At 39.1% G+C, this 12596-nt stretch overlaps 1 protein-coding gene across 2 annotated transcripts in view; it reads right to left on the reverse strand.

Annotated features, from left to right (window-relative positions):
- The window catches only part of LOC137632935 (treslin-like), an 81176-nt gene continuing 68580 nt past the window's right edge, over window positions 1-12596 (reverse strand). For both annotated transcript variants that reach the window (XM_068365038.1, XM_068365037.1), the window contains exons 13-14: window positions 12366-12482; window positions 1-4224 (exon numbers count right to left, since the gene is read on the reverse strand). In XM_068365038.1, the coding sequence (XP_068221139.1) occupies window positions 317-4224; window positions 12366-12482 (4025 nt within the window). In that variant the 3' untranslated portion in view covers window positions 1-316. The remainder of the gene's footprint in view (window positions 4225-12365; window positions 12483-12596) is intronic.

Genomic DNA, 12596 nt, shown 5'->3' on the forward strand with positions numbered 1-12596 from the left:
TTAATGTACAAAATTAAAGCATATGTTACAAGACAAACATCAAATCCCTTTAAAACAACCAAACAAAAATATCTAATACTCAAAACTCAATAAAAACATTTAAAAAATTTACAAAATAATACAAAACTGAAACTTTGCAACATGCTCTCCATGATTTATATTTCAGACTTTACAACTAAATACTGTAATAAAAACTCTAAAAATTTCCAAATATACAAAATAATACACTCATACATATGCGAGATTTACAAGTACAGTCTGTGACAATTTACATGAAATTCTCAACAATTATAAAAAGAATAATTCTTATTAAAAATTAATCTAAATTCTTCCTATTACCTTTATACAGTCTCCGGAAACGTTTAGACTTTGTCATATCGTGGAGTGACTTATCAGCAGCTAATCTTTCCTTTTTGCTAATAATTGGTGATACTGAAAGATGAAGCAAGCTTAAATAAGTTGGTTCTTTTAGAGGCTGATCAGTATTATAATCCCGAAGAGGCGATAATTCCACACGTGGACTTGAATCGACTGCATACCTTTTTTTCTGTTTACGAATAAACGTTTTCAATGTTGGAGACCCAGGGATACTCTGAACCGTCCATTCTGAGGATATGACATCCTTCTGTAACTGGGCTGTTTGGCTGTTTGAACTTTCTGCTGATCTCTTTTCATTGAAGTGCCTCAGGAGATCTCTTTTACGTTTCTTAATATCATTAACTTCTTTAACTGGGACAGTAATATCCTTTTGCTCTTCAGTGTCTTCCCCTTGGCTTTTCTTTTCTGGAGACAAAGCTATCAATTGAGAAAAGAGCTCTGGAGATATACTCAAATCTTTTGACATGTGCCGTGTAAATCTCAAGGGAGTAATCATGCAATGGCTTTCTGTGGATTTTTTCCTTTTTTTATCAAAAGGTGTTGCACTTTCAGTAACACTACTTGGACTATTAGAAGTTTTGGTGTCTACACGAACAATCTGGGAGTCGGCAGAGCTTGAATTTCGATCGGAGCTTTCCAAGGATACATCTACGTTTGAAACTTCATAATTATTACCACTTTTCGTGAGCTTTAGCTTTACTCCCTTCTTTCTTTTCCTTTTCTTAGTCTCTAGAACACCATTATATGCAATTTTATTAACAAAACTATCAGTTCCTGAAAAACTTTCTATTGAAGACTTAACATTCTTCACATCCGTGACAATCCCACGAGATCTTGCTGGTCTACGTTCACCAACTGTTTCATGCTCTGGTAGTACATTTATAGAACTCCTTTTCCTCTTCTGAACTGAGGATAGGTATTTGTCAATCCTTTGTGGCCTATTTTTTCCACAAGGGGTCTTAGGTGTTCCAAATGATGAGTGGCCTTTTGAGCTCTCAGACAGAGAAACTTCATTGTCACCTGTATAGTTATCAGTAACTATATCTCTGTTACACAAATTTTCCAAGTTCTTCAATGGTAACATCTTGGAACCACTTAATTTAAGAGCCTTTCCAGGAGATTCAAAATCTGAGTCATCATCAAAGATTCTTCCATTGACTTTTGACAAACTGTTAATTTCATAACATTCAAAGTTCTCATCATCACTACTAATTTCTTTCAGAGAAGACCTCTTTATCTTGCAAACTCTTTCACTTTTTCTTCCTTCTTTCTCTATCATCCTCCTAGAAGCTCTTCTTTTAGGCCTCTTTTTCCTTTGATTATTTTCTTGGTTATCAGCTTCACAGTCTTCATCGCTACTTAACATTCTTCGTTTATGGCTATTTCCATTTACAGGAGTTGACGATGCATATCTCATTCTCTGTGAACTCTTGTGAAGAAATGATCCATCTCCTCTGTCTAAATTACTATCTAACTGCTGAATTTCTGCTTGAAGTATCGCAAACTCTTCTTCGTCCTCAGCTGGTTTTACTGCACTTCTTAGTACTTTAGACTTGACTTTGGTGTCATTACAAATTTTGGAAGTTTTCCTCTTGGGATATTTGGCTACAAAAGAAGAGGAGTCAAATATTTTTTCAGAATCGTCACTATCTTCTAGTGGAAGTTTTCTCTTGGCAGTCCTACTGTTCGACATACGCCGGTTTTGACAATTCCTTCCGGTGCTGTTTCGTTTCACAGCAATGTCAGCATTACTATTTGCTTTAGTTAGCTTCATGGGTTCATCACTAATGTCTGATGACTTAGGAACTTCAGTTTCTTTATCCAATACACTAGTCTTCCCGAGATACCGAGAGAGTTGTTCATAATCCAAAGGAATCTCAGGAGACTCTGATAGGCTTTGTTCTATTTCAGTTATACTTGCTAATGGGCTTTGTTCCATTTCCGTCACACTATCTGATGGACTTTGTTCCATTTCAGTTACCTTCAATACATCTATTAGTGGTACCGTACATTCTGATAAACAGTAATCAACAGTACCATTGCTTGTAGTCGGAAAGTCAGCCTGTAGGTCATCATGGCCATTATCAGTGTTATGAATTAAATGTTGATTGAGAATATTGTCCAAGCTAGGCAATATAGTTTTGTCCTCAGATTTTGGTGATATTTCAATAATCTCTGTTGGGGATCCCAAAAGACCTGTATTTCTATCTATGGTGGGCTTTCTTTTGAAATCGACGTCATCTGGACATTCTTGTTTATCTGGAAGGGATACCCATGACTGGCTATCACCTACCTCTGAAGATTCCATGACATATTTTAAAGGACTTGGAATTAAATTGGTACTATTAACAAATTCTGTGTCCTCATCAAAACCTTCAAAAACTGCAGAACTAACACTTAAATTCTGCTCAAAATCACTCCCAAACATTAGACTATTAATAAACTCAACATCTGTGGCCTCCATCTGTGGCAGTTCTGCACTACCAACAGCTTCTTGGTCAAGATTCACGGAATTTTCAACATCAGCACCACAATCATCATCTTCATTTTCAAAACTCAACTTGCAAGGTTTCAAGTCTAATACATCCCCCATATGATGCTTTTTTGTTGGAGTGTTATGTAAAATCAGACATGCTTTAGAAGACTCATGATTACTCTTCAAAGGAGATACAAGTTCAACTTCACTTTCTTCATAACAAGCAATATTAACAACTTTGATGGGTGTCATGCTCTTATTTTGATCAACCCTAACAGGTGTGCCATTCTGATACCTATTAATCTTAAGAGGAGTGGCATTCAGAGTTTTATCAAACTTCACAGGGGTGACATTTTGACTGGTAGCCATTACCTTATCTGAAAACCCAGAGAATGGAGAATCTGTACTACGATTTGAAAGGTCAGACGGTCCCTCCATTCCGGGAGCATGTACTGAAAATGATGCGGATTTCATAGGCGTGGTAACTGGAGATTGAGGACCTTTTTTGGATGAAGCAAATATATCAGGACTCAGGAAATTTGCTTTAGATGGTGTTTCATTTGTAGATTTCTTAGGAGTCTTTAGAATACTTCTAGGTGTTACTGGCGTCTCTAAGAGAGGCCTGCATTTACTGCGGGGAGTCTGAAAATGATTAGACACTGGTGCCTTGCTAGGAGTTAAAGTTAAACTGAACTGTACTCTTTTGCTAGGAGTCATTTCACTCAAGTTAGCATTAAAACGCTTTGGAGTTTCTGGGAAACGACTGGTTACGCCTTGTTTTGATGCACTATCTGGACTTGTATTTATTCCCTGAAGAATGGTAGCTGACCTAACATTGCTTTCATCAGTAATTCTGAAGCTCTTTGATGGAGTAGAGAGTGACAAAGTCCTTCTAACGTTCTTTACAGGAGTCGTTCTTGATTCCAACCCAAGAGACAGATTATGCTGAACTCTAACTTTATCCGCAGCCCTGGTATTCCTAGCAGGTGACTCAGCGTGCAACTTACCATTAATTGACCCATTGTGATTCTGATCTGCAAAGGAAGCTTTTTCACTTCTTTCACTCTCTGTATCATCACATCCAAAACTCAGAGTACGTCTAAGAGGAGTTTCAGTTAAGAGATTCGTAGTGTTATCACCAAGATCATCAATACCATTGGAAAGAATCTCTGTGAACAACTGACTTGCATTTGTATTCTGAAAGGAATTCTGATCTATACTGCGCTGGCCAGATTTACCACGAATACGATCTGCAAGTAACTGCGTTTTAGCACGCTCCCAGTTCCGTGACCGACCACCAGAGTAAAAGGAATTCCTCCTAGTTATAGTTAAACTAGCATGCAGTTTACGTGGAGTGGTTCGGCAGGCCCCTGAAAAAAAAAAAGAAACAGCATATAAATCGGATTGTATTTAAAAAATTGGGCTAACTATGTACTGGCAGGTTTTGGGGCCTGAGAAGCTATTCAGAGAACACGTGCAACTGAGAGAAAGTCCTGCAGTTGCACTGAAGCAAAAGTTAAAAGGTTGGACAGCAAGATGGAAGAGAGAGTGTCAACATAAGGAAAATATAAGGATTTAAAGCAAATGCATAAAAAACCTTTCGTAATATCAACAAAAGTTAAAAGGTTGGACAGCAAGATGGAAGAGAGAGTGTCAACATAAGTAAAATATAAGGATTTAAAGCAAATGCATGAAAAACATTTCGTAATATCAACAGCAGACTGCTGGCACTTGAATTTAAATTAAAAACCAATATTTCAAACAATATCTTAATACTCTTTAGATACAAATTTGTAACACTGGAAAGGATACAAATGACTTTGTCATAAAGAGAAGTATGACCTCTTAATAAAATTTAATTCCAGTTAAGCATTTCAAGCTAATGTCCTAACATTTAAAAATACTTGTAATTTGCTCATTTTTTTTCTTATTTACAGTATTCTAAGTCATATACTTCTTAAAATTGAACAATTTAAATGAATAATTACCTCTTTTAATAACTTTTATAACCTGACTTCCCTCTCAAATCATCTTTTATAAAATAATCTGAACTGATCAACTCTTGTAAAACTTATTCTTAAACTTTTTGGAAGATTGTATTTGCCATTCACTCAAATGAGTACTACTTACCTTGCTAATAGCCTGATTCATCGTACGTACCAGAACATGCACTTGCATGCTATATGGATCAGCTCCTAAGAATATGGCAGCAGCAATTTTATCTTACTTTTCAGGGATCAAATCTTTACTGGCAGACTCAAATTAAGTGGAATAATTCATTACAGCCTCTCTGTGATAACATATTCTCTGCTTCTTGTTATTATTATTATTATTATTACTTACTAAGCTACAACCCTAGTTGGAAAAGCAGTATGCTATAAGCCCAGGGGCTCCAACAGGGAAAATAGCTCAGTGCGGAAAGGAAAAAAGGAAAATAAAATATTCTAAGAAGAGTAACAACAATAAATATCTCCTATATAAACTATAAAAAACATGGTCTAAAGTACATGAAGGATTATCTTGTTATATCTTGTACTACTTCAGCCTTTATAATCACCATCCCATTTAAACTGCTATTTCTGGAAACACTAGTCCAATTAGGGCCAAACTAAACATTAAAACTCCTAGTCCAAATTGGACTCTGATCGATATTGATATTCTCCATCATAGTTATTAATTTCAACAAATTATCAATTCTTTATCCAAACCGATTACTCCCTGTTCAGCAAGAATAAAAATGCCTAAAAGTGGGAAGTTTTTTACAAAGGCAAGGGGTTGGTTGGCTACGTATAGGTGGCCTAGCTCATTTGGGAAGTCGAGAAGAATAATACTTTTTTAGCATACTATGAAAGTATAAAAATCTGTGCTAAAGAAACTCTCGTCATGCCAGCGGGGTCAACAACAGATAAAGTATTCATATTAAAACAATTACAAGAAAATATCAAGCGAAGAGGAAGAGAGTATTACATGTTAGTGACGCTGCATATAATAAACAGATCAATAAGATAAATATGACAAATATGGAAGTAATTTGTATTTTTCCTAACGAAACAAACCTGTAGCCATTTAATAGGGATTATCTTTCAGCGAAGCTGGAAGACCAGCCATTGAGATTTTAATGAGGTGGTGAGGGGTACAGCTACCCATGTCACTCACACTTCAGTGAAACTACATCACTTTTTGATTGCTGGCAGAACTTATATGGAAAGGTGATGGCGGGACAATTTGTATGAATAGCTACAGGTTTATATCGTCATGTAAAATAAAAATTACTTCCAAATTTGTCATTTGTTCCAACTCTAAACAAACCTTACGCTATCTAATAAGGATGACTCACTCATTAAGGGAATGGAAGTCCAACCACTGGCTTGGCCATTGACTGGGGTTTTCACCTGTACAGGTTGGGGAGTATCGGGGATACGTAGAAGTATATCTATACAAGGTTACACAAGGGAAAATGGTTATTACTTGCAGATAGGTGAAGCCAGTGTGCAGAGGACCCATGGTGCGGTTCCCCAAGGGAGGGGAAGATGAAAGAAAAGAGCCAGTCATTATTATACATTTAGCCCAGACTAATCCTGGGTAACCTATGCCCTCAACCATCTGCTAACTGTCCATCAACGAACCCAAGATTTAGTAAACCACTTGTTGTGCAGCCACCACACGACCAATGGGAAATGTTTCCATGTTCCTGTGGATCATGTCTTACAGGTAGTGGGCACTGAAGGCCGTATGACGCTTCCACACACCCGCTTGCAGCACCTGCACCAAAGAGTAGCTACGTTTTAACACCAGGGATGTACTTATGCCCCTAACGTCGAGAAGTAAGAGAGTCCGGATTCAGTGTCTGGTCAATGACCCTGTAAATCGAAGCCAAGATGGTGTTCTTAAGTGACCTTCCTTTTGAACTCCCCTGTGCTGACACTCGGGGGCGAGCTGCTGCAGTGAGATTAAGGTAATACCTTAAACTCCTCACTGGACAAAGTAACAGCTTATCTGAATCATTGGTTAATGAAAGAAGACTCCTAATTTTAATATTAATGTATCTTGTGTATGAGTAATGTTTTTATTTGTGTGTGGTGAGAATGTATTTATCCAGCGACAGTAAATGACTTCTCATACAGTAGGGTCCATACATGAACTTTACTTAGCTGTTTTTCTGGTCCTGTCACACACAGGGTAAAATGTGAATATTGCCTGCATTATTATTGGATACAGTTAAGTGAAACACCAGGGAGAGAGAAGGATGAAACAATATGACAGAGACGAGACGGGGAGGCAGTAGCGTGCGTGCGTTCAGATTGCCCGGGCCTTGCATTAGCACATTCCCTCAGCCAAATCTATGCTAAATCAAATATATTAGCGAAATCAATGAATTTGGGAAATGCGAGAAGGAATGAAAAATAAGAATGGGAATACGTGGAAGGAGATATGTTAGAGGCATTTAGAATGATTAAAAAGATGAAAATGACAAATGAATACCAGAAAAGAGAGGATGAATAAAATCTCGAAAAATAAAGAGAATCAAAGAGTTGGAACGATACGTTGTAGTGGTATGTGGGAGAGCAAAGTAAATGCATGTAAGGGATTTGGTAAGAGGATTAAGGATATAATAATAAGAAAAGGACAATAATAATGTGAAGGAGATATACTAATAAATGCATTATAGATTAGATCAGCAAGGTAATTCTGTGGAAGTGAGTGGTCATATCAGTGGGATAATATCGTGAAAGTGAATATAGGGTGACGTCGGACTACGAAGATCTGATCAGCTGATTCAAATGTTAACAATGCATGAGATTATAATTCGCTATGTATTTAATTACAAATTTGATACTAAGATGTGAAGATTACATCCATTACTATTGGATACAGTTAAGTGAAAAACCTGTCTAATCAAAATCCAGTTTATTTCAAATGTAGCTGTAATTTTTTACCACAGTAAATGGATACACACTGGGCTGAGAGAGCTAGGATAATGGCACGCAGCGCTCCCAGTGTTAAAGAGCATGGGCTATTTGAAATCATTGCCCTGCTTGATTTTATTGCAATATTTATGAGAATTCTTATTCAATAGGTATTGCATTGTTCTTGGCCATCCCAATGCTATTGCCAACTATTAGAAATCAAATTCTTAATGTTGGGTAAACAATAACCCAATTTTTTTTTTTTACCTCTTTGGCCGCGAAAACCGAAACCTCGATTATTGAGATCTGACTGTAGATGGTTCTGGGTCCCTAGTACAAGCAGGTCTCTTGAGATCCGTCAGAAAGACAAGAGGGAGAGAACGAAACCGACTTCTCCAACGGAAACCTTAGAGTAGAGGCCATAGCAGACTCCTAGATGGAAATTGCGCCCGCTGGGACATGCCTACCATTGCTTGCTTGATGGCCTTGATGAGGTTGTCAAACCAAGATAGCTGTTCTCCTACTGACTACACTATGATCCCCTTGGGGAGGCCTGGAAGTGGAAGGGGACCAGGCATCTGAAGGTCCTCATTACTGACCCTCCTAGGGTTATACAGGGAGATAGGCACACTAGTGTACTTGTTGGGAGGCTCTTTGAAGCCCTCTGGGAAAGGAATGGGCTGTCCGATTGGTACCGCAGGTTTTTCCCTTGAAGACGAGGCATCTCTAGGAACATCATTGCGCGCGGGAGGATGTAAAATGTTTGCGGAAGTGTGGAAAAGTCAATTTCACAAACGGACGCACGCAATTCACGAGCGGGAGATAGAGAATGTAAATGCAGGGTAGGCCTTGGAGACCTTCGACGAACAGGAGAACGGCGACCACGAGCAGGAGATCTGCGAGCTGTTGACCGACGAACAGGTGAATGGCGAGAAAGTGAGCATCAAGAAGGTGACTGTCAACGTGTAGGGGAGCAGCGTGTCAGCGAGCAACACACTGCAGAGCATCTGGATGGAGAGTAACACATTGGCAAGTGCCGTTGGGGAGCGACGCGTAGGAGAGCATCATATAGGAGACCAATGAGAGGCAACAAGATGTGTTGGAGAGCAACACGGAGATCGGCGAGCAGGTGACAGATGCACTGGTAAACGGCATGAAGGAGAGCGTCGGGTTGGTGATCATCGAGATGGTAAACAGCATTCAGGCAAACGGCGAGATGACGAGAGGTGCGCTAGAGATTGCTGAGCAGGTGAGCGTCATCTGTGGGAGACCATCTAGGTCTAGGAGGACGAGACAGTGAACGGAGCAGTGGAAGGTCACATCCGGAGATCGACAAGCAGATGGAGATCGACGATTGTGAGGAGACGCAGGATCGCGTGACGAACAGCGAGAGAGCAAGTGTACAGCAGTAGAACAACGAGCAGCAGAGCGTAGAACATGCGCCAGCGAGTGAGGATCTTGAGGTGTTGGATGAAGAGCAGAAGCCGGCGAGTGACGATCAGGAACAGGAGAATGATGTGAAGATGGTCGATCTCGGGAACTGGAGTGCTACCTGACGGAGAGCAAACATAGCGGACTACGGTTCCTTGAGAACGAAGAGATCTGAGGATGGCGGGAGGATTCATCGTCAACAGGAGGTCACCGATGAGAAGGCGAATGGGTGGGCTGATCACGAGAGTGAACTGGACTGGCTGGAACAGATGGCGAGAGATAAGCACTAAGCACGAGGGAGCGCACAACGGGCCATGCGGTAACCACACGGTACACGAGTCGGGGACACAAGGGTCGCACTTAGATAAGAGGAGCGTCGAGATGATATCACGACGCGACCAGAGAACTTACTGGAGATCACGACCCAAGCTCATATGTGGCCTACCTCAGGTTTGCCCTCAGGGCACGTGTCCTTCCGCTAGGCCTACCATTACAGAAAATGGGAGTAGGGTAAACTACACAAAACTCTGGTCGTTTGAGAGGAGGTTCCAGGTAACTCCTAAGAAAGTGTTTCGAGATAAGTCTCTGTGTTGGAACAAAACGTAGTTTCCCTGACGTGTGAATGACAAAGGTAGCCAGCGACCCCTCGGTTACCTCTAATCACCCACCACTAACTAGAGGTTGTGTGGTTGCCACCTAGCATTAAAGTCTTAATGGCTGGTCTTCCAGCTACGGCAAAAGATAATCTCTATTAAATAGCGTAAGGTTTTAGTGTCGGAACAAACAGTAATTAAATGGATATTATGAAGGCATGAAAACACAAAAAGACTCCCAATGTAAGTGATGTCAATCTACCAAAACACAAAATCTACAGTGAAAGCAGCAAGAGGGCTATCAAGAAGAACCAGCACTGATCCCTTTATTGTTTAACATAATAATATAGGAAGCCACAAATAAGCAAAGTAAAGTTCCCACACAAGCTGCTTTATGCAAATGATCTAGTGTTAACAGCAGAATCTGGGGAAGAGGTGGTGAAAAAGTATAAAAGGAGGTTAGAGTGAAATGGAAAAAGGACAGGAGATCAACGTAAGCACACTAAAGCTAATAGTGACTGGGAACAAATCAAAGGAAAAAGTACAAGTTGTGGTTAAAGATGGTGTTATAAAAGGAGCTATGATTTGCTAAGGATCCCTATTCTCCCAGTCCTTTGAAACGGGAAAAAGTAAAATCCAGCATTAAATTAAAAGACGAAGTCCAGTTAAACGTAGCAATGGTCAAAATTACCTTCCGGCAACATACAATAAAACTCCTAAGTTCTGGCAAATTTTAAAACATCAAGCCCACTAAGGAAATAAGTTCCAATTTTTAGATGAGGAAATTTACTTTTAAGTTCATGGTATTTTCATTTGTTTCACATTTTCAAGTATCTTTCAAGTACAGCAAGAGCATTAATCATCAGTTTATGATTTTGTATAAACTACCAATAATGGTATCCTGTTTGTTTGCGTGCAAGGGCTAACATGACTTCAAAAAGTTTCTAACTTTCCAAAAAATCTGGCACATTTTTTTTTTTCTAATTATTTCTAGTTTTATTTGGAATTCAATGCATCTGGTACATTATAGTTAAAAAAAAGCTTAAAAAAGAAACCTATTCATATTAGTCATAACAAGAAATCACTTTACCTCAGGCTACAGAACATTTATTAATAATATAATTCTAAAATAAATACCGATTCAATTTAAAAAAATTCCCAGACTCCTCATGTTCAGAACAGACAGGAATTCTAAAGGTTGTGTTACAGTCATTGTTTGTTTAGATCTTCCATACACTGGAGACATTTCTAAATTTCCATGAGGTATCCCTGACTGCCTAAATGATTGGACTGCTCATCTATAAACCAAAGCCCTAACACTTATCAGGATTTGACCTCAATTGATTCAAAGTTGAAGAGTAATTTCTATTAACTATAGCTTCTCCCTTTCATCTACCTGAAATAGTCTAGGTGCAGCCTCCTGACCACAGACCTAGAAAGAATGATGCAGCAAAATTTTAAAAGTACAAGATAAAGGCCAAAGTTTGGGTGGATGGATGGAGTGAAGAAAGCTCTGGGTGATAGGAAGATAGATGTGAGAGAGGCAAGAGAGCGTGCTAGAAATAGGAATGAATGGCGAACGATTGTGACGCAGTTCCGGTTAGCCCTGCTGCTTCCTCCGGTGCCTCAGATGACCGCGGAGGTAGCAGCAGTAGGGGATTCAGCATTATGAAGTTTCATCTGTGGTGGATAACGGGAGAGGGTGGGCTGTGGCATCCTAGCAATACCAGCTGAACTCGGTTGAGTCCCTTGTCAGGCTGGGAGGAACGTAGAGAGTAGAGGTCCCCTTTTTGTTTTGTTTCATTTGTTGATGTCGGCTACCCCCCAAAATTGGGGGAAGTGCCTTGGTATATGTATGTATGTATACAAAATTGGGATAATATCTTCAGGAGAGCTGGAAAGGCCATTGAATTTGGTAACAAGATAGTTAACAACTGTGATGCTGAACCAGTTGACCAAAAAGCATACATTTCTAGAATATATTGCCCAAAACTATACTGAACAAAATAGAGTTCACAAAATATGAGAAACTGTGTACATGAATTATCCCACTTTACCCGCTAACTTTCTTAATATTGGTGATTATTAAAGAAAGTACTTAATAGTTCCAATTATATTGCCCATAAAACTTCGTTATAATACATCAGAATTCCCATAAAAATAACGGACAAACCTAAACCATCTTTAACCATATCACAGATCAGGACTGTGACACACTAAGTGCAATAAACTTACAAGACTTAAACACTTGGCTCACCCCAAAGAATGGATAATAAAAAAGTCTGAATAAATTTCACATCATTGGAAATACAAAACCATGCTCCATTCTGCAGCCAAACCTAGGTTAATTACAAGCACAGCACAATAACAAGAAATCATATTTATGCATGCAAGGTCATTCATTGAAAAGCAAGTATAATAAAATAAATATTAAAGAATTTTCAACTCTACATACAAAACGTCAAAGCCTATCTACTTTTGAACTTTCATCTAAAGGGTACTTCTCTGTTCGATACGCCAAAGTCATCATGCAAATTGCCAAAGAAAATTTATGAGTAAAATCTAACACTTGAACCTTACTTTTTATGTCCGGACTCTCTGTTACGATCGTTGTACCCGTGCTTTTACATATTCTCTTCCTGTTGAAGATTGTCTTTCCAATCTTATCTCCCGGAGTCTCTGGAGCTAAAACACCGCCTGAAAATGAATGAGTTAGGATAAAATTAGACCATTGAGATGCAACAATGACAACAGGGTCTAGTCCATTCAATTGGTTTTAGTGTTGCCCTTAACTTGGTTGACCATGACACT

The sequence above is a fragment of the Palaemon carinicauda genome, chromosome 42 (genome assembly GCF_036898095.1).
Source record: "Palaemon carinicauda isolate YSFRI2023 chromosome 42, ASM3689809v2, whole genome shotgun sequence".
Lineage (NCBI taxonomy): Eukaryota > Metazoa > Arthropoda > Malacostraca > Decapoda > Palaemonidae > Palaemon > Palaemon carinicauda.